This window comes from Zingiber officinale, chromosome 5B (assembly GCF_018446385.1).
Source record: "Zingiber officinale cultivar Zhangliang chromosome 5B, Zo_v1.1, whole genome shotgun sequence".
In the NCBI taxonomy this organism is placed as follows: Eukaryota; Viridiplantae; Streptophyta; class Magnoliopsida; order Zingiberales; family Zingiberaceae; genus Zingiber; species Zingiber officinale.
The window spans coordinates 126,442,776-126,465,275 of record NC_055995.1 but is presented as its reverse complement, the minus strand read 5'-3'; the positions used below and the strand labels follow the sequence as shown (position 1 = coordinate 126,465,275).

Below are 22,500 nucleotides of genomic sequence, written 5' to 3'. Positions count from 1 at the left end.
CACTCATTGAAGGGGACATTGGTTAGGTAAGTAGCAAAGGCAGGTGACAGATACCTATTCGATAAGAGAAATGTCCATTTGTGCACAAAAACATAAGACTTGATTTGAAAGAACATTTATTCTAATAATAGCTAATTATATATGCTCAGTGTTGGGGTTTGATTCTCCATCTTGATGCACCAAAGCAAACAAGATTGTGAATTATCCAAAAAGTAGCACCACTAGTTTCCTTAAAGCATTCAGATGTTACTGAGATAATTATCAATAATCATGGAAATAGGAAGTCTTGAGTACACTACATAATAAGGGTGTCCTAGAACCAATTAGATGTGTTCTTTTAGGTCTTGTATCGTCCACTTCCGTCAAAACAGATTCATCTCCACTCCAATTCTTCAAACTCTTCAGTGAGATAAGAGCCTTTCCCAACTCCCAAGAGGCTTCCCAGCATGGTATCATTGTTGAGGAATACTAGGGCGTAAATCCCTGCAACCCATGTAAACTCACCCCACCTGCCACTTGCCTTCACAGGCACTATGATTTATCTCCTCCGTGTTGGTCCTGGGACGGGCTGCTGGGGGCGAGCGTATTCGCCTTTTGCCACATTGTTGAGGCATACTAACTCAGCGACAAACTATCTTGTGTTAAAGAGATAAGAAATCAGATATATTCACTTGGTGCTAGAGATGAGAATGTATCAGTTAAAGATCCAACAGATCTACATAGCACATTAATCAAGTCTAAGCATCATAGAATTTTAGCAACAAGTGACTACACTGCATTACCCATTAAAAAAAGAACAGATATATAAAAAGGATGCCTAACTAGTAAATATGAAATAAAAAAAAACGATTTAGGCAACCAAAAAATGTACAGTGAACAAGCAACCAAAGCCTTAAGCATGTTTCTCATACTTAAAAAGAATTGCAGAACAAACCATGGCATCTTCAGGCTCGTTGTCAGGTGGTGGAGGATCAAATCTTCCTGAAAGGAAATGCTCTATACCAGTCCAAGCAATCATCACACCTATTATAAGCAATTTCTAAGTCATTCCAAAAGATATCTCAAGGATTGAAAATTACTGCTCAACAGCAAAATTTCTTTGCTCACAACTCACATAACTATGCATACGAAAAGGTTGTTGCAATTGGGAACGGTCCAACAATTTGGGTATCCAATACCAGCATTCACTAAAATAGGAAACCACCATCACGATACCACAATAGCTGTTTTAGTGAAACATCACATCGCTTTATGTAGCCTCTAATTTAGCCATTCCACCATTCACAATACCACTCAGCAATTGTAAATGTAGTTTTAGGTGTTATTATCTTTATTCTTCTTTTTCCCAAGCCATGGCAGGTTAAGATTAAGATAAGTCGCCCCAGATTGCAAGAAGAAAAATATGACAATGAACCTAACTTCTAACTAGTTTTTTTTTTTTAACCTAACTTCTAACTAGTTATAAGCACATTTAACTAGTTCAAACATCTAACTTTTAGTGGAAAATCATAGCTCTTTATGTAGCCTCCAAATAGCAATTCCACCATTCACAATACCACTCAACAATTGTAAATGTAGTTTTAGGTGTTATTGTCTTCTTTTCCTTTTTGCTAAGCCATGGCAGGTTAAGATTAAGATGAGTCCACCAATTGCAAGAAGAAAAACATACGACAAAATGAACCAGATTGCAATGAAGGATGTTGGATTTTCTTACCATTGTCCGTGCATAGGCTTGGAGGAGGGCAAACAAGTTGTAAGTTATTATTCTCTACAACATGGTTCAGACGAGCTCTGACATACTTATTTGATGCAACTCCTCCTGAAACCACCTATGTGACAAAAGGTCATAAAACTAGTCATGTCATATGAACAAGAAAGGGGTATACATCTGAGTGAATTTGAAAGTATCTGTAAAGTACCAGATACTTAATAGAAGGCTCAATCTTCAATGCCCATTCAATTGCTCGTTGACATCTTTCCTCCAGATGTAATACAGCAACTCTCTGCATAAAGAATTAATCATGAAACAACATTATAAGATATAAAGTTGTTTGACCCACCAAGGAAACTTCAAAATTTCCCAATTTAAGTTAACTTTTGATATAAACCTGGAAAGAGGCAGCAATATCTGCTCGTGATCTTCTGCCCTCTGAATTTGTCAATGAAATAGGATCACTCCCTGGGCTACTGCAGATAACAAACAGAGATTTGTCTCTTCAAGTTTATGTGAACGGACAAATAATTTAATCAAGCCAGATAATGCCAGAGATTGCTTCTTCTCTTTTGAAAATAATGATATGTACAGTACCAATATTATGTAAGTATAAATTAGATTAGGGTATTAAACACTTTACCAACTAGTTCCAGAGAGAATTTTGTCCTATCTTACATTAGTATCTGAAAGCTCTGTTGTTTTTCACCCTTATTCCTGTGTGTGCTCTAATGTGCAAATGATGATATTTCATGTGAGATATTTCGTGTTAGATAAAGGCTGTTAAAATATAGATTGTGGGAAGAGAAACAATGGGATGATAATAAAGTTACTTCTGTAAGTTCAAAAGAAATGCTCTCTTTGTATATGGTAAAACTGCATAAATTTGTCTTCCCAGGACTTTGTATTGGCAGAAGCATCATGTTTGATCCCATTAAATAGAAAAGAAAAAAGAGTAGTTTGTATTCACATAGTCTGATTCTCTAATCTTAAATTAGCTAGTTATTTAGGAGGCTTTAGTTAGTTATTTAGGAGTCTAATAGGTGGGATATGACATGAATAATTAGGATAACAAGTAATATGGACAAGATTAATTAGTGTTCACAAGTATTAACGTGATATCAGAGACTCTATAGCCCACCATATCTAGGATGGCAATAAAATCGTGAATTTTCAACTTTCATTAAGGTCCCATATAGGAAGCAGGGTAGGTTTTTCAATTTCCATCCATGGCAAATATAGGAAACAGGGTAGATTAGGCCAAAGTGTGTGTGTGTGTTGGGGGGGTGTAGGGATGAAGAAAACCTACATAGTTGGGGCAGAGGCAGGTGAGCTAATAAAGACGAGACAAAAAAAGGATAGCCCGGTACACGAAGCTCCGGCCTTCCTATAAAAGACGAGACAATCAAATATAAAATAAACTACATAGTTGTGACAAGACAAGAGGGGAAAAATTATATCCACTATCCTCCTTATCCCACATATGTGCATCTTTTTTTTCAGTGTCATCCCTGGATACAAGGTGAGATGGGACAATCTCAATCAGATTGGGCTAAGGCGAGTCTTGACAAGAGCGAGACAATTTGTTCATCCCTAACCCTATCTCCTCTTATGTCCTCCCAATGAAATAGCCTCTTCTTCACCTCTCCTCCTATATCTTTCCCCATTGTGTTCACTTGTGTTTTTCAATGTACCTTGTGTTCTAGAGTATAAATACATGGGGTGTATTCGCGTTTTACAATAACAAAAAGATATCCATGTTTAACTGATCTGATGCTTTTGAGTCAGCATGCGTGTGCACGCGCACACAGAAATATAAACATGGTAAAGAAATAATTTACATACATCTTTCTCGACTCCATAGCAAGTTACACACACATCTATATAAACATGGTAAAGAAATAATTTACATACATCTTTCTTGACTCCATAGCAAGTCTAACTTGTGTCTTCAGACCAGCATATGAGAAATTGCAATCCTTATGCTGCTTCATAGGAATCTGAGAAAAGAGACAAGTACCCAAAAATTGACCCACCTGCTGAAAACACATAACTAGTCCAAAACAATTCAGTAGTGGCTGCTCTATAAGTGGCATGATACTAAGGAACAATTTATTAGAAGAAACTTACTGAAAAATTTATGGAGTTTGGATCACCTTCCATTGCGAGCTCTTCCAAAGCAGGGCCACCACCTTTTCTCATATCAAGCCCAAGCCATCTTGCTGTCTTATCATATGCCTCACCAATTGCATCATCAATTGTTGTACCAAGTTGAAGATAATGACCAAGCTCGTGTGCAAGAATGAGTAGATTATGTCCTCCTGGGAAACAAACAACAACATGCCTGTTATTGTGTATAGAAGTCTTATTGTGTACATTACTAAGCAGCATGGCAAGAGTACAGAAAGATGATTAGTTATTAATCAAACATTGATGCATGCAGGTAGGAATCTACCACATGTTAATATATGAGATCAAAAGTAGGAAATAAAGCTCAGACAATTAAAGAAAATGACTCAGTTATTTTAGAAAAGAGATTTAGTACAGTTGATTGAGCACAAGCCGCCATATCATCATCCTGCAATCAAGGATTACTAATTGTATTTATCCTTGTGAATAAAAAATCTGATCAACTGAATCACAATGAAATTGTGATTACAATATAATGGAGTTGACAGAGCTTTGGTAGATTAAGAAAATTAAACAAATGTGCTTCCTGCTTTATAGATATTGGGCAAATTGCTTGGTGTCTAGTTAAGCATAAGAAGGTTCTGCAAAGCATTGTTTCTCATGATGTCTTTGCATGTATCTTTATTCTGATAGAAGATAAAGCATACACACTAGTCTAGGTCTTTGTGCATACCCACTAATACTGACACCATACATAATCTATTAAAGTGCCGAGCCAATTATGGTCAAAATTCAAAACATCAAAATTAAAACAGTTGAGAAACACTGAAAAAACTTGAAACTTGATTAAAGCAAAAAATATGGTGCTTCTACAAAAGATGACCACCTTTTAAAAGATAAGCAAAACTATGTCCAGTGCCATAGTTACAGGCATAAATAAATTTACCAGAAATAAGAAGTGCTAGGAATGGAAACTGAAGATTCTTCTCAATGAGCCTGCATGGAGAGAAACAATAAAAGAATCATGAAATGTTGGAATATAAAAAGTAATATAGTAAATCATTCTAAATAGATTTAACCATTTTCTCTGTCATTTGTCTTCAATTTGAGATTTTTTCAAGTTTACATGTTATTTTGCTTTCCCCTTCTTTTTTTTTTTTAAAAAAAAAACTTTTCTACTCTATTTACTCTCTTCAGGAGGAAGGAGAGAAAAAAACCATCCCTGTTTACCCTGTCTTCATTGTGAGAGAGGAGGGATACCAACATAGTCCTAGTCCCTCATCATCTTCCCAAGCCTGTCACCTAAGCTCTCTTGTTGCTTGACCTGCTTCATCCACCACTAGAGTTCCCCCTCCCATCAGTCATGTCCCATGACCAATTTACTAATGATTCAATGGAGGAAGTCCGTGTTCACCTAATATTTGGCAGACACAATTTGGATCTAAATCCCTTCCACAAAATCAAGATGGATTTCTTTCCTCCCAAATTTTTTATGAGGTAACAAAGGAAAATATATCGAAAGCTGAGATTTCCTCTCCTTTAGTTGCTAAGCGCAAACATAAAATTCAATTTGAGGGTAATGCTTGCTTATGGTGGAACTGAACCCACTTTGCTCCAAAGTTTAAAATTTCACTCCGAGCTGGAGCTAGAATGACAGTGCTGGTGCTGTGCCAGCTTACCGAGAAGTGATGATGATGGCACCACTGAGGAGGAGGAGAAGTAAAAGAGGAAGAAGAAGTGGAGGTGGCTTGTGGCTTACCTCATTGAAATAGTATGCTGTTCATTGGATCAAAGAGACCTGAATAAATCCTTATTTCCAATAATAGGAATAGGAATTAGGAATAAGTTTAATGGATTAATGGGTGGGTTCACGGCTTAACTGATAGCAGGTTAATGGATTTAAACGGGCAATGAGTTTTAAACAGGAGCAAAGCAGCAATGGCCACTCATTCCAAATCCCTCACTTTCATCGTGGCTTGAGGAAGAAAAGTGGAGCAGCAACAACAGCAAGTGGCAAGTAAACAGCAAGCAGCCATCAGCAATGGAGTTCTTGTCAGTTTCACTCCACAGGCCAAATAAGATACTTCACTCATAAGATTTACAACTCTACTTTGCTTAAGTGTGCTTTGACTTTAATACCTGAACTGCTGGATAACCAGTGTTTCCTTTCTTAGACGAAACATGATTTAGTAGTCCTAGGAAAGCCCAGCATGCAACAATGTGTTAACTTTGCTGATAAGATGCTAGATTAACATGAATATGAGTACTGCTGCCGACATCCACATCGGCAGCAAGCACTAAAATAATGGATGTCATCATGCAGTAAAGAGAACCTATGGAATTCACGATGCAGCTTATAGCTTATAAGACGATATTGGCCATTTTGCTACCAGAATTTCCTGTCATGTGAACACAGAGGAATCACGTATGTAGCCTTTAAAATGCTGTGCATAAAGTCAGAAAAGAACATTCATTCTTTACTCTTGTTAATTTCCAGGATCTACACCTGTATTGACTCATTAACTTTAAACTTGTATGAAAAATGATCATGTATTGACTTGTCAGGTCCATGATGGAAATTGATTTTGTGGGACAAATGGATCTGAAACCTGTAGGTTGTGCTAAAATGTGAGCTATTCATGGTAGTGTTAAATCGACTTGTCTGGCAATATCAATATACACTATAGTGAACATGTTTTAAATTATTTTTCCACTCAGAACGTAAGGAAAAGAAAGATTGATATCCGATTAATTATGTCCATTATATTAAAAAGGAATAGCATGACAAAATTAGGTAGCTCAAAAAGAACCATTTCTCAAGTGATTACTTTAGTCCATAGAAGACTTTAATTAATGCTAAAAATTCTGCATATGATTGTCAGCTATACCTTGGAACAAGGACCTATTAAATTTGTATAATGAGAACATGATTTAAAATGACTGAGTATTAATTGGACAATTAGTAAAAACTAGTCATTAGAGGTTCAATCAAACACCAACAATGAAGTACCGGACCTTAAACTTGATACTAGTTTCCAAGTGTTACAAGTTTGTCTAGTGCTCAATATCTCAGTTTTGCACAGATCTGACAAAATGCCAAAACCAATATAACACAAGTATTTAGATAGTTAGCCTATTACCTAGCAACCAGAGCATGAGCTTCCATGTGATGGACACCAACAATAGGCAAACTGAATTGTCCAGCTATCCTTCGAGCTTTCTGCACACCGACTTTAATAAAATGAACAAATTAAGTTTAACGCTTATCAACATCAGATTGAGTAATAAATCATGCACCTAACAGTTTATCATCAAATCAAGATATAGGGACACATGAAAAGGACTTACTAATTTGAAAACTTCTCTATAAATACTAAGTAATAGGTATGCCTTACCATAAGAGTTAACAGACTCAAGGGAACATTGTAGTTGTTGACTCAAATTTTACAATATATCTTTGGTGATATGTAAAATTGGACATTACACAAATCTCACTAGACAAGGATCTCCCTTCTTGTTAAAAAAATACATAACCACTTCCTATTGGTGTCTTGTGTTTAGTGATTTTCTTTTGTTAACTGAAAATTAGATGTTCAAAATGTGCCCTTCCTAAATTAGTCACCAAATTATCCAGAGATGAATATGGAAGACCAATAACAGTATATTTTACTTGGCATACATACCCCTTAAACAAAGACTTAAACCTGGCCCAATTGTTACAGCAACTGCAGAAAGGTCATTTTCAGTCAAATTTGCATTATCAAGTGCCTGTCGAACAACCTGTAAAATTGAGCCATAAGTTGTGCACATCCTAACAGTAGCTTCAGCATGTAGCATACACTGTTCAAGCTAATCAACTCACAAACCTGGTCTATAACTAGTGAATGTGCTTCTTCAGCCATTTTGGGTGCAACTCCTCCATAACGTGAAAGCAGATCTGCCTTGATTTTAAACACAGACACAATAATCAAATTCTCAACTTTTATTGATGCACAGTTTGTAAGATAAACATATATGTTTTGGAAATGTAAAATGCATTGTTGGAACATTTCCTGCCTTCAGTGTTGAAGAATCCTAAATTGATAACTGAGCCTTTATTTGATTAAAGCAGTGTTTATAAGATATCTAAGATGAACTTAATTTTAACAATTACAAAAACTTAATTTTAACAATTACAAAAACCCGCAACAAACAAATTGTCAGCTACATAAGAATTGAACTTGCAACAGTATCCCAATATGATGCAGTAAAGATCCAAAAACTAATGTGTTCATTTAAGACCTAAAAAATGGTGCTATGCTCTCTGAAAACAACTCCATTAGAAAGATATAGTCCTTTCTATATGCTATAGGTCTCATAAATATGCAAGAACATATTTTTTCTTTTGTTCAAAACATCATAGACAAACTATGCAAGCAACATATCATAACAATTTCATATTACTTTTTTCATTTTTTGTAATCAGATACCTAAGAATTTTTCTAAATTCAACCATGTGGTTGTGAAGGTTTTATATATGTTGACAAGTTAGCAACTCATGTATCTTCCACTAAATATATCACTAATCCAGCATCTAACATCTATAATTCTGTACACCCATCCTTTTACCTGTCTGAAGAACCACTCAGCCCTCACCAGCTAAATTACAAGAGCAGCTAAATCACTAATCCTTTTTCCTGTCCAATTTTCCACTATGACGACATCTAGTTGACATAATTGCTTTGCCAATCATAATCATCACACAAAAAAATTTTAGTTAGCCGTTCAACTTATTGTGACTCTAAAAATGAATGTATGAAAAACTGAAGCAGCAGTTCTACTCCTGCAAGAAACATGGAAATCAGCAGGACCATCAGACCAAGTTAAGCAAACCAAATGTGATAAAGAGTGAAGGAATGATTCTCTATGCACGAGATCAACTTCTAGTCTATTTTTTACAAAAAAAAAATAAAAAAAGAGGAGATTTTTTTAGCACATACCTGGGACGACACGACTTGACTAAGGATTTTCCCGTTGCTTCTGACCTAATAATGGATATTATCTAAGTTCCCATCAGTAGACAAAAAAAAAAGAGGGTAAATTCTCCTCTTAAAACCTGCTGAGAACACAAACAAGGCAAAGAATAGACAGAATATATTGAACTTACAACAGCGGCTGCAGTGTCATCACAGCTCGTCTCGATGCCAAGCATGACAACATCGTCCCTCGCGGAACCGAGTCGGGAGGATTTTCGAGCGGCGAAAGGTGGAGCTGAAGGCACAGTAGAGAACATCCTGGTAGAGTCTTTGTTACTGAGACGGACTGAGGGTTTGGAGGTTTGCCACCATTCTCTGAAGGGGGAAGCCGAATGTCTGATGCAAAGAACAGGTAACGAGGGTTTCAGGATGAAGGAGAAGCGAGACACCAAACGAGGTGCAGATACGAATACAAAAGACGCCATTTTGGTGAAGCGGACGAAGGAGGCGACGAAGGGAGGGACGATGGCTGCGCCGCAACGACGCCGGCGAAGAATGGCCGAAAAGATATCATGAGTATTTTATTTATTTATTTACATTTCCCCATCTTTTGGATCTTATTTTAAATTGATAAATTTTTATTTATCAAAAATATTTCTATTTAATCGGTTTGAAAAATTAAATATTTAGATTATAAAAGAAATTATATTTTTTAAAATATTTTTAAAAAACGAATCTATGTATTTTTCAAAAAAACATTTTGATTATATTGTTAGAGACTTAGAGAATTAGATAGGTATAAATTTTTATAGGGGAAAATTAAAAAGGCATCTCTTTTTATTTTTATCAAAAGAATCCTCTAATTCCACCGTACATTTTATTTTTTAAAACTGTGTTTATTTTTTACACATTTAATAGTTATAAATAGGGGGTAAACAAATTATCGAATATGTCAAAACATCTAAGGTTCCAATTCGGATCGAAAAAAGTATATTCAAGTTCGAATCTGATTCTAGACTCAAAAAATTTAAAATTTTGTGTTTAAATTTGATTTGAATTAGGACTCGAGTTTGCGTTTGACTCGAAAGATTCAAACATATTCGTGAACTATTCGAATTATTCCTTGAAGATGGATATTCGAATTCGAAATTTATTTATTTAATATATATTTAATTTATATTAATAAAATATTAAGGCTCACGAGCGTCTCGTGAACTATCGAATAATATAATTTGGACTCGAATTCAGTTGAAAAAAAGTTCAAACATGTAAATATGTAATTCAATAAATTTAAATACAAATTAAATATTTTTCAAATCAGTTCGAAAATTTTGCAAGCCGACTTGATTCATTTGCAGCCCTAATTATAACTCATAACTACTAATATATAAATATTATAGACATTTTTAAGCCGGATCAATATTAATAAACTTTGCAATAGAAGTTATAATTAAATATGAAATTAATAAAATTGTAATAATATATTACAAAATCAGATCAGTACTTCAACTCTAATTAATGTTAATAATATTATCTTTTAATAATTATAATTCATAAACTTTGTAATATGGGCACCATTTCTAATCAACACTTATCAAAATAATCGACTTGAACTAACATCATACTATAATAATTATGGATTCGACTCTAATTGTATCATGGTAAAATAATAAATTTATAACTATTACAATTATAAAGTAGTTCAGAGATTGTAGCTATTATAATTGTATAACAAGTATATTTTATAATTTCTAATCTAATATAGAAATAAGAATAGTCTTGAGAGTAAAATATATAAAAATAAGATGAGTATGGGTAGGGGATCTTTTGATTAAAAAATAAAAAGCGGCCCTTTGATATTTTAATAAAAAATAGTGGCATCTTGATTTTTACGCTATTTTTATAGATATAAAGAGTAAATATGATCTATTTTTATATATTTTTTTACATTGAGATAGTTTTATAAAATACTGTATACACTTTCCATAGAAGAATTAAAAAAAAACAATGTAATTTTATTTGACAGAAAATTAAAAAATAGGATTTACTTTTAGAAAAAAATATCAAGATAATAGTCATCTATAATTATTTTTTTCTAAAATATTTCTACTGTTTTAATAAAAATTGTACTATTTCTAAAATAACTAACAGAAAAATACTGGAAAAATAAAATAAATATAAGTCTCATAGCCTGTATCTGTCGTCTTTGTTCTTCCTTGCCCAGCACTTGCCAAAGCATGGAAGGATCCCAGCCATGTTTGGACTTGCACCTCTTTCTTCTCTCATCTGAGTCCAAAGTAAACGGCGAACTACTTGGTCATTTAATCCATAGAAAGAAGGAAGCAACGGGAGTAGAATGATTCAAAACCTACCTCTCTATTCTTTGGCTGGCTAGTCTTCCAGCAGCAAAATCCATCGTACTCAGCTGCATCCTCATGCCCCCTGTAAACAGTGAAGCAATTAACGAACTGAATATGGAGTCAGTTTTCAAACTCAAGTAAGATCATAAGGTTACTAGTTATTTCTTTCTCCTAAGGCTATGTGATCACAAGAAGGGGTTTTTTTTCAGAAGTATTCAATGCTCATCTGAACAATATTAGATTTTTTTTGTAAGAATAAAAGTGGGGAACAGATTGGTTGGAAGTTTTTCAAAAATCCTACAAATCTTGTATTTAGTGCAGCATATCTGTATTGAAGAAAAGCAATTGCATAAATTACTTACTGTTTTTTGTTGGCCAAGTCTGCCATGAGGTTGTCAATGTGCAATAGGCTTGGAGAAAGAGTAGGGTGATGCCTCTTCGACATGTGGTTGTGCTCTCTCTTGTAAACATGTTGGCTGCTTTGGGGATTTAACTTGTTGGTATCAGTGTTGAATGCGCATTGGTTTGTTGATCCTGCAATTATCCTTGCAACTCCATTTTGGCCAGCATTTCTTGAGTCAGAATACCACAAATTGTGGGTTCTGAATTCAGTTTCACCTTTTTTGGCTTCTTCCTTCCATGCATTGTCCAGTCTTTGTTCATGAAGAAATGTCTTATTGTCGCCCCAATTGTTTCTTCCTAAAGTCTGAATAAGCAATGTTAGATCCTGTGATCTTTCTTCATCCACTTGTGAGTGTTCCAGTTGATTCATATTAAGATTTAGCCTGCCCATCTTGTTAATAAAGCTGGTTGCTTCATTGTACTGACTTGATTTACGAGGCATTATATCGATCATGACCTCCACATTTTGCTTCAATGTTGTCGTTATTAAGTTTGTGATGCTGCTTAAAAATCTCTCAGCTTGGTGTTTTGCTTTATTGTCGGTGGCCACTAAACAAGCAATCAAAGCACCTGCATTCCATCACATCTTAATCTTTAGACATTTATGAACATAATCTGAATTAAAGAATTTCAAGTGGACAAATCTTACTTTCAGATTCCTTGATTTCCACCAATTTCAAATGAAACGCTAGCAATTGCTTCAGCTCTTTGATATAACATTTCTCAATGCAATCTCTCCAGATCATCTCCAGTTTTTCTGAACTTGCATACTCAAGGACCTTTCTGTTTGTGTATTCATTTGAATGATGGTCTTCTTCTGAGGTTCCATGTGATTCCATACTTGATACTGAACTATCTGTTTTCATCTTTGTAATCGAGCCAATCAAATGAGAACCTTGAGTACTATAGGATCCAGATTTTACTTTAGAAATAGAGGATGTGATGTTCTTCGAAGCATGTTTCAGCTTGTTTGATGCATCATTCAGTTTCTCATTGCTGATCCTGGAGCAACTGCTCGGAGTATTAGGTTCCGTGTTGTGGCTACTGAGCTTTATTAGAGCTGCAGTAAACCATGTCGACGGTTCGCTTGAAAGGCTTAGCTGCTTTTCTGCATCAGATAGAATCTGCAGTGCTTGTAGCAATCTATCAAGCTTCACTTCAGTCACTGAATGAAAGACAAAGCATCACGTTTTCATCTTTCATTATGGAAAAAACCGGCACGCGATGTCAATACTACAATGCTCCATTAATATGCTAGAAGAAATAGATCCACTATAGGAGGAGTTTACTTACAAATATTTTTGACATAAGGTGCCTCAGTGCCTTGTTGAGTGGCAAGCTTGTGAGTTCCTGCAATGATGTCAGTAAGAAACCCTGCTAATTGAGACATTAGAGCCACTGGATCAATGCCAAAGTCCAGAAGTTCTCTAGACTTTCTCACTGTCTCGATAGTGTCTGATGACAAGGCTGCCTCAAGAAGACCAAGTGCTGTCTCATCACTGACAAAACCCACCTAGACATTTTTCAAGTTTAGTTAGTTCATTCTATTAGTGAATCTCATGTTAGCACGATGGAAGTAGACTTTCTCTTCTGCCATTTATTCAGGAATCAATTCTCATAAAATGTTGTTTTGTTTACTTTTGGAGAAATAGCATATTGACTAAACTTGATGCTGGACTGGTTCATTTTAGCTCTCATAAAATGTTTTAGCATCTGTTTTCTTTTGCTCTCATTAAGAAGAGTACCAGTCTGTTTATGAATGCAACAAGTCTACTAAACTCCTATATATGAACTTCATAGGCATCAATTCTATAGTTAATACAACTTCACACAAATGAGGACCATCAATTTGTTTGTTTTGTTTTGTTTTTTAGCATGTCAGACGATCTCAGTTGTGTGAACCGAGACACTGTGTCGATATTTCCTGGTGGCATATTCTAGACTTCTAAGACAATGTCGCTTCTTCATTCATAAAAAGTGAAGACTCAAAATGTATTCAGTTCTATAAGTTCAATAGCTATAGAACATGGCTAACTTACAAGATCCTTGACGGTTGTAGGAGTGATCCTCTTTCCAAGCAAAGTCGACTGGTCTAACATCATTTCTGCTTCGAGAAGAGATCCACATGAACAGCGGGCTATTACTTCCAGAGCTTCATCTTCGATGTCAATGTTTTCTTTTGCACACAGTATTCTCAATCTACTAACAATATCTGCCTCAGATATCTTTAAGAATCTGTACTTGTTGCAACGCGACGTGATAGAATGTGGCAGGTTAGCTTGATGGGTTACAGTGAAGATGAAAGCAACATGAGGAGGAGGATCTTCGACGACTCTGCAAAGCTCCGACCAAACTTCCGATGACAAGATGTGGCATCCATCAACAACAACTACAAATTGCCTGATTGAGGTGGCTGCAGGTGCATGTTTCAGTATGTATCTCAACCTGTTCATTCCCTTTCTAGTGTTGGTGCCGAGCTCTATAATCGGCCCGTTTCTGTTGCACAATGTATCGGTGCAAGGGTTGCATAATCCACAGGGTTGCTTATCTTTGATGGACTGACAATTAAGAGCTGCTGCAAAAACCATTGCAACAGAGGTTTTCCCTGTCCCAGAAGGGCCCTGAAACACATATGCAGGGGATGATCCCTTTGAAATAGCATTTTTAAGTGATTCAATCACAAATGGCTGGCCGAGTATTTCATCGAAAGACCTTGGTCTGTACTTCTCGCATAGACTTCGGCTCTCCAGAATCTCTCTGCCAGATCCTCCATGAAGGATCAATTCCCTGTCTTCTTGAGCTGTGTGATATGATGACCGTTCTAAAGCTGATCGTTTAGTTGGGCGCAATTGACTGAATGCCTCCAATTCAAGTTCCTGTATGCTTCTCGATAGATCATCCTCTATCTGATGTGTTGATGAACAAGCTCCATCCGAGCTATCTTCTAGCAGTGGCTTGATTTGGTAGCGCTGCGAAAGCGATGAATTCTTTTTACTCTTTTTGCTGTGATGCCTGATCTTACTTCCACTCCTTGTTATGCTGCATAAAGAAGGAGAGGAACAATCTCCACGACGATTATCCTTGTTTCTGCTAGACCTACACCGTTGACGATGCTGTCCAACTTCACCAAATCCATCAAAAAATGCAGAAGATTCGCGAAGAGAACCAATGGTATCACCATGCCTCCTGCTTCTTGGCTTATGCCTGCTAATCTGTGTTTGATGTTCCAACTCCTCTGACTTGGAGTCACAGAAGGATTGAGCTCTCGAGACAGCACTTGTGCACATCCTCCTCAGTCTTCGACTTTGAAACATCTCCTGACTTGTCTCTCTGCCATCATGAACAGACATGAAATCATCAAGGCTTTTCTCACTTCTGGTTCTTCTGGCATGATTGCTCGAACTGTATCCCAAACTCTCTGATACTGATTTAAGGCTATCATCGACCTCATGGTTGCTAGAATGATTGCCATGATCGTATAGATATACCTTTTTTCTTCTTTTTTTGTTTACTTCCGTCGACTTTGCCTCGGCTTCCTTATCATGAATCTGGCAAGCAGAAGGAGTTGACTTAAAATTGGAAAAGGAGGTTGAAGATGGGAAAAGTTGAGGTTCTTGTAGCATTGGAGCCTTTCCATATCGAATAAGCTTCTTCTTCAAGTGAAGTTTGCTTGGACCAGAAGAATTCCCTACCATCTGGAAGTCGACGAATAATAACTGAGAATTCCTGCATTAGATTCAAGAATCCAGAATTCAGAAACATAAGAAAATTTCCAGACGAAGAAGATACAGTAAAAAAAATCTTCTAAAGAAGCACAAGCATGTAGAAGAATGCAGACTCAATCTCCCAACATTGAAAAATCTTCTGATGCAACAAGAGAAATCAACAGAAACTGGAGCAAACCCTGAAAGCCGATGAACAACAAACAAATCAGCAAAATCACAATCGAGACTCACAGACAACCACGGCACTGCAGGTTTCAGGAGAAGAGCAGTTTGTGTATGAGAATTCTTAGGGATTGATTATACGAAGAGAAACGATGGAAATATATGGAAGACGCATTTGTAAGGTTATTAAGCATCGTATCTATTTAATCATTCACAACGATTATTTCCCGGTCATAAGGATTTCAGGCGATTTAAGTCCTTTCTATGTTTGATTCTTTCCTGTTATATAAGGCAATTTACCAACATTTTGTATGAGGCATACATACATTATATTCCTAGTAAGGTAGTAGAATCTTACCAGGCCTTCGAATTACATACGATTGCAAAATGGTCCCCCAAAACAAGGCCCATTGCCCACTTAAAAAAGTCGATGGTCACTGCATCAACCGTTCTTTCATTAACTGTTTGTTTATTATGATTTTAGTTTGTTTACTAGTAAATAGCAAAATTTATTTATTTGTGTTGATAAAAATAAAATCATTTAAATAATTCATTAAACTAAATAAACAAATTTGAATATATATATATATCATTTGAAATGCTAACACAAGATGCAACCTCTTTATAAATTTTAGCTAAATGTTTCTTTAAGCGAACAATCCCTCCATTCGATATGTGATGATAAACTTTACACCGAACTGATTTTCCTTCTTCTTTTTGATAACAATACTTCCAACCAATATCTTTTTTTATCTTTTTTTAACAAATTCGTAGACATTGCAAATTCCAAATATACCATCAAAATCCTAGAAAAACAAAAGAAAAAAAAATCAAAATAATTAATTAATTAAATATAAGTAAATGAGAAAAAAATGGAATCAATCCAGGGCATCTAGATTGATCACTAGATCAATCCAGATGTCCGACTTCGGGAAATCACGATTGCTTTTGCTCCTTCAAGAAACGAAAAATGAAAAGAAAAAATCAAACGAAGAAACCCAAAAAGGAAGGAGAAAACGTGACCTCTAATCACCGTCCCTCAACGCTCACAGGTCGCCATTCGTCGAGCACAGGGCGCCACTCACCTTTGTCTTACCTACTCGAAGGTCATGATTCCACTCGCCTCTGCCTCCTCGTCTCTACCCTAACTATTTTGTAAGCAACTATAGCACTCGCTATGAGTTGCTAGATCACGATAGCACACGTAGTGTGGTCTATTGACATTATTGTCCTGAATAGCGGAGCCTATTCGGGGCAATCGCTAATCTACGAACACTCTACAGCATTCATTAATCGTAACGCACGATAACGCGCTATTCACCGCTATTATATATATATTGCCGCTATTATATATATAAAGTAATTAATAAATAAGATAGTTAAGTAAAATAATAAAATAAAATTTACTCAAATGTAAAAGAAGATTCATATATCCTACCTCAATGAAAAAACATGATACTTCCACATTAACAACCCTGTTACAGTTATCTCACGTCATTAAAAGAGAGAATTCAACAGGAATCTAAATTGACAAGTATATAAACACAAATCTGAAGAGGTGATAAAATATCTTGCTAGGTTTCAACCCCGACCACTACCGTCATTATCCCACAGTCATGTACTTATCAATTGATCCAGCCCAGGAGCCTATCCGACCAGATTCCATGCAAGGGAAAAACGATCGAAGCAAAAAGAAAAAAAAGAATGCTTCCAACAGATTATACAATGAACCTATATATACATTAAAAAATTGATCGGCCACATGACATCATGATCTCCATTGAGTACACGAATCTACTCGAGTAGCATCATCAGACTGCACTTTGTCTTGACATCATGCAATCCGTACCGACAGTTTCGATCTGTAAAAATATCAACGACAATACAGAAGCCAACGTTCCTCGTCGAAGAACTGCTTGCGATGCTGAAAAAGAAATCTGAAGCAATATGAGAAGAGTACTTCATGAGATTTTGATTAAAAGAATAGATTATTGAATTGGTTATGCCAGACTAGAACAGATCGAGTTTTGTTTGAAATCCGACAAACCAAATCTTGCGTCGGAATTTTTCACCTGGATGGAAACCTGAGTGAACTTACAGAGTTTCTGGTTGAAAGTTGATCAAAATTACTAAACCAAATCTAAGTCAAGAAAATCGGTGTGTTGTTAGATTTATTACAAATGAAATCTAACCGCCAGATGCAATCCTTTTCCTACTATTCCATAAAAATAGATTAATCCTACGAGTGATACAGAGTGATATAAATGAGAATGGACCATCAACTGTCTTGCTTGAATACCCTTTCAGGCAAAGAAGTTGGACACAAATGAACAACAAACTGCACTAGTCTTAAGAACATCAGTGTATACCTGAGGTTAATCTGAGGAAAGTAATGGCCTCGCTACCCGTTCCTCCTACCAAATGGTGTTTGGTTTTCCTGCATGTAGGTTGTGTAAAGAAACAAATCATTTTCCTGGAGATTTCTGATATAACTAATCAAAATCATACAAGGAAAAGAATACTAATAAGACATGTTTCTCAATTTTTATAACCTGCAACATTTGTTGGATATGCCAATGCATTCTCGATGGATCTCCAAGATTTTGCTGTCCAAAATGACTCTGCATACATAAATCTATTTTCTTAAAGGAAAAATTCCAAAATATCTGGGAGCGGAGCATACTAATATTAATATAAACAATCATGCTCCCACCTAAAGAAAATGAAAACAACAATATTTCAACAACCTAAGAAGAGAAAGAAACATAAATGCTAACATCTATGGTAGGAACCTGCAATGTAGGACCAGACTGCAGCTGATTGCCAAGAGGATGCTGACGGTTTGTTTGTAGTCCATAATGGGCACCAAATCCCAAGTCATTTTGGCTAACTTCTTCCTGGGTAGACATTATTACAACAAAAATCAGAATCAGGAGATCATGGATAATAAATATAAATACCGAAAAAGTTAAACAAAATAATAAATAATCTAGCAAATAAAGAATTATTTGGTGAGAATAGTATGCACCATTATATCAATCATTCCATGTGCCCTATCATGAGTGCTGAATTGGGCAGCTGTTGATGAAGATTGAAACAAATTGCTCTGGTGCCCCTCAGTTGATGTTCTCAAAGGGTCCTAATCAAAGTAAGTAGAGAGATTGGTTAACAAACAAATATTAGACGCACAGATACAACATTAGCCACTACCAGAGTACCTTTTTGCCATTTGAGTCATTAACTAGTTCCACCTCATACTCCTTCCTTTTCTTGGGAGGGCGTCCTCTTCGCTTAGCAGAAACAGAATTAGAAGATTTGTCACCATCAATGATGCCAGTCTGTGATGCTGCATGATTCTCATCACTTCCAGTCAACCTAGTAACAGAAGACACAAGCCTACTGTGCAAATCCTGAAATATGTTATCATCTAACAGAGATCTTTCCACTTCTTTAATTAACTTCAAAGCAAGTTGGTACTTCTCATCGGACACCATACCAGCTTCAACAAGTTGAAGGCAACACAAAGAGAGAGAATCATACTGCTCAACTGATCTATTGCCATAAAAATCTTTTGAGGAACGCTCCAAAGCATTCAAAAGTTTGAAATCCTTTCTCCAACGACTAAGGATGTATTGAGGTGGAACCTCATACACTTGTTGCAGATTTAGAACTGACAATGCATGTCTGCATAAGATCCCTGTGGACTGGAAGAAGCCGCATATACATTGCACCTGAAATTCATCAACATGATACAGCACCTCATAATACTTGTCATGGTCTCTTTCGACACTTCCAGTGTAGGAGCATTCCCGTACTTCAAATGTAGTTATAGAGCCATCTACCTTTACAAGTGAAACCTGACAATAAAGAGTTGCCTTTAATTCATTCTGAAAAGTTTCAAACATGCTAAGTGTATATATTTCAGAAAGCTGTTGTTCCATAGGAGAATCTGATACTGTAATGTGACTCTTGTGGAATGAATCAAAATCTGCTTTTGCTTCCAACTCATATTTCGTTCGCAGAAACATGTCATAGTTTTCTAAAAATTGCTGCAAAGAAGTTTCAGGATAAATGAACCCTTCAAAAAAAGGACTTACACCCTTTTCATCGACTGTAGTGGACAACCCCGCCCAAAACATATCCTTCATATAAACAGGTGCCCATAGTTTCCGATTTTCATATAAGGAGTTCAACCATTCATTAGCCTCAAGTCCATATGTTTTAGTCAGGTTTCTCCAGCCTTCTTCAAACTCGTCAACTTTTAACGAACTGTATATTACATCGGTCATGGCCTTATGAATTGTCTTCCATTCTGTGTGTTCCCTTAACTTCTCAGGAATACTTCTAATTATATCAAAGAGACAAATGCGATGGCGGACATCTGGTAATATTTTAGCAATCACATTTTGAATAGTTTTAGATTGATCAGTGATGATAGCATTTGGAGGGTGCTCCAACATACATGTCAGCCAGGCCTTAAATAACCACAAGTAGTTTCTAGGTGTTTCATCTGCAAGCAAACCAGAGCCTAATAACACCTGTTGACCATGATTGTTTGATCCAATAAATAGAACAAGAGGAATCTTGTATTCGTCTTTTAAATATGTTGAATCAAAGTAAATAACATCACCAAAACAATGATATGCTGATCTTGACCTAGAATCAGCCCAAAACACATTCCTTAATTGACCTTCCATGTCAAGATCCATCATGTAAAAGAAATTTGGATATTTGATCTGCATTCGTGCAAAAAACTGAGAGATGGCATCCTTGTCACCTTCCACAAGCTTCATTTGCCCATCATCAATAGAATTTAAAAATTCCATGCCAACGTATGGTAAGTGCTCACGTCCTGCCGCTCGGACAGCAAGATCTTTAGTTGCTCCACTGGACATATTCTTATAGCATCTATAGAGGTGAGCCTCTGACGGATTAAGTTCATGGTTGTGTTCAAGTTTAGCTTCAACTACATGCAACAAGCCATCGCCCCATAACTTGGCTATAAACACAGCTTCACAATTTGTCTTCGTTGATGGCCTAGATTGGTGGTAGCATGCTTTCGTTTGTGCCTTGCCCTCTTTGCTGCACACAAGTACAAGCCGTCGGCAAAGTCCATAAGTTGTAAAAGATGACTTTTTTATAGTAACACCAAATCCTGTCCGCATTGCATATCGTTTATAGAAAGTGACAGCTTCCCCGTAGGAGCTGAACACCATCCCAACATGAGGTATGCCATCATCTCCTCCAGCCACTAACGGTAATTGACCATCAAGTTCAACCTTATCATTATTCCCCTCAACAATATCATCCTCAACAACAAGTTCTTTGGCCTGAATGATTTCTCCTTCAATGACCGTATCAGTTTCCATACTTTAGTAAAAACTACAAGTTTAGTCCAGAAAAATAAGAAGAAAGGATCCTGCCGGTGTGGACTTGAAGAACAACCTGCAGCAAGAAATCGAAGTTCTACTTACAATGCATTAGTAGTGAGACGTAATTATCAACCCAAGATGCTTCATTTCCCCCATACACCTGCTATTAGCTCCCTTATCCTCGTATCTAACATCTAAAGAAGTATCGCTATCCTCCCCATGTCCCCACTTCAACGATACATCGAACAATCAGAAAAACAGAAACTTGTTCGAATCTGAAATTAAAAAAAAAAAAAAAACAAAGAAAAAGCACGAAGGGAAATAAAAAACTTTTAAAGCAAATCAAGAGATGTCTAAAATCAAGTAGGCATGAATGTACGGAACCCTAGATCATCTTAGCAAACATATAATGATGCGAAAAATTAATATTTCAACCTAAAACTCAAGGAAAGTTGATCGAATAGCAATATTATGAACCAAAAAACAGCACCTGGGTCTAAGCCCATGACGATAGCAGCATTAGGCTAACGAAGAGGAAAAGAACCTGGATGCGATCAAGAAGCATGAAGTACAAACACTTCGATTCGGTCGACTCAAAGCTTCTACTTGTCCGATTAGGAAGGCTAGAGGATTGGGGGGGGGGGGGGGGGGGGGGGGGGGGGGGGGGGGGGGGGGGGGGGGGGGGGGGGGGGGGGGGGGGGGGCGGGCGGCGGCTTTTCGTGGCACCTGATCTGTAATACCCGACCTTCACCTTGACGGGTTTATTTGGGTGTGCAAATTTCGGGTGCGATTACTCCTTTGCGGATTTTGGGTGGGATGTAAAACCCGAATCCGCCATCCGCGCAACGAATTTTTGAGATAATATCACGTGTATGCCATTGATAATGATGTGCTGTTTCCTTTGATGAAAATAGGAAAAAAAAAATGAAAGTATTTTTTGAAGGAAAAAAAACAAGGAAACAAACAGATTAACTTATTTTCATTATATTTACCATGTTTATTTAGAGAGAACGAAAAAGAAAGAATTAATTTTACTTATTAATTGTATTTTATTAGATACATGAATTTTATTTTATTTTTCTTTTTTCTTTTTATTTTTTTTAATAATCTAATCTTCACAGTGGATGGTCTACTCCTGATTAGTCTCATTCATCTATCAAATAAATCCAAAAGCATCTAAATTTATCATCCCACAAAAAAGGTTCCTATAATACGATTCAAATTTTAAGTATCTTATTCTTTGGAAGGCAACAATAAAAAGAAATTTGATGAAATATTAATCTTCAGCAAATTTCTATTTCTATTCCTCACAACAATAATTTTTTTTTTCTTTACAATAAATTTTTGACTCGAAATAGTTTGGATGCTCAATGGGCCCACTGACTGCACCAGGGATCGGATGAAGTGTGCCCCAATAACTGACGCACCCATTGTTTTGTCCAATAAGGATCCGCCACGACGTTGGATGGGCGTGTCATCGCCTCCATTCTTTGCTAGCCTGCCACGGCTTCGCTGCCGCGACCTTGCTTCCGCCACCGAGAGCGGCGGAGGCGGACTCGACGTGGGCAAGGAGGTATTTGTAGATCTTCTTCCTCAGCCGCTCGATCGTTTCTTCTACCTCTTCGTCATTGTTTATTCTTTGCCTTTCTGGTTCCGCTGCCATTTTCTGCCTTCGGCTCCCGC

The 22,500-nt window shown here is 36.6% G+C and overlaps 2 protein-coding genes across 6 annotated transcripts in view; both read right to left on the bottom strand.

Moving 5' to 3' along the window:
- The window catches only part of LOC121985865 (probable tRNA N6-adenosine threonylcarbamoyltransferase, mitochondrial), a 28,671-nt gene that overhangs the window by 724 nt on the left and 5,447 nt on the right, over positions 1-22,500 (bottom strand). Inside the window, exons 1-13 of one of the 3 annotated variants that reach the window (XM_042539558.1) lie at positions 9,270-9,372; positions 8,988-9,192; positions 8,821-8,865; positions 7,708-7,782; positions 7,525-7,621; positions 6,982-7,072; positions 4,788-4,837; positions 3,842-4,032; positions 3,626-3,711; positions 2,109-2,187; positions 1,920-2,003; positions 1,715-1,829; positions 935-1,023 (exon numbers count right to left, since the gene is read on the bottom strand). In XM_042539558.1, coding sequence (XP_042395492.1) covers positions 935-1,023; positions 1,715-1,829; positions 1,920-2,003; positions 2,109-2,187; positions 3,626-3,711; positions 3,842-4,032; positions 4,788-4,837; positions 6,982-7,072; positions 7,525-7,621; positions 7,708-7,782; positions 8,821-8,865; positions 8,988-9,192; positions 9,270-9,370 — 1,308 coding nt within the window. In that variant the 5' untranslated portion in view covers positions 9,371-9,372. Of the gene's footprint in view, positions 1-934; positions 1,024-1,714; positions 1,830-1,919; positions 2,004-2,108; positions 2,188-3,625; positions 3,712-3,841; positions 4,033-4,787; positions 4,838-6,981; positions 7,073-7,524; positions 7,622-7,707; positions 7,783-8,820; positions 8,866-8,987; positions 9,193-9,269; positions 9,373-22,500 lie in introns of those variants that run through there. The other 2 variants (XM_042539559.1, XM_042539560.1) reach the window with 2 other exon arrangements.
- On the bottom strand, positions 16,912-21,455 carry LOC121985863 (protein FAR1-RELATED SEQUENCE 6-like). Of its 3 annotated transcripts, none has more exons than XM_042539555.1 (7): positions 21,362-21,455; positions 18,664-20,890; positions 18,474-18,584; positions 18,238-18,342; positions 17,998-18,066; positions 17,815-17,882; positions 16,912-17,369 (listed from the first exon to the last, which is right to left on the bottom strand). In XM_042539555.1, the coding sequence occupies exons 2-6, from the start codon at positions 20,812-20,814 to the stop codon at positions 17,847-17,849; spliced, it is 2,472 nt and encodes an 823-aa protein (XP_042395489.1). In that variant the 5' UTR covers positions 20,815-20,890; positions 21,362-21,455; the 3' UTR covers positions 16,912-17,369; positions 17,815-17,846. The 3 variants fall into 3 exon arrangements, with proteins under 3 accessions (XP_042395489.1, XP_042395487.1, XP_042395486.1); XM_042539553.1 differs by having other exon boundaries at positions 21,308-21,447; XM_042539552.1 differs by having other exon boundaries at positions 16,912-17,382; positions 21,308-21,439.

Coding starts and splice junctions, on each gene's coding strand:
- LOC121985863 (XM_042539555.1), bottom strand. CDS start 20,814: ATGGAAACTGATACGGTCATTGAAGGAGAAATCATTCAGGCCAAAGAA. Junction 18,343..18,473: donor ATGGAATGATTGATATAATG/GTGCATACTATT, acceptor ATGTCTACCCAG/GAAGAAGTTAGCCAAAATGA. Junction 17,883..17,997: donor ATATCCAACAAATGTTGCAG/GTTATAAAAATT, acceptor ACCTACATGCAG/GAAAACCAAACACCATTTGG.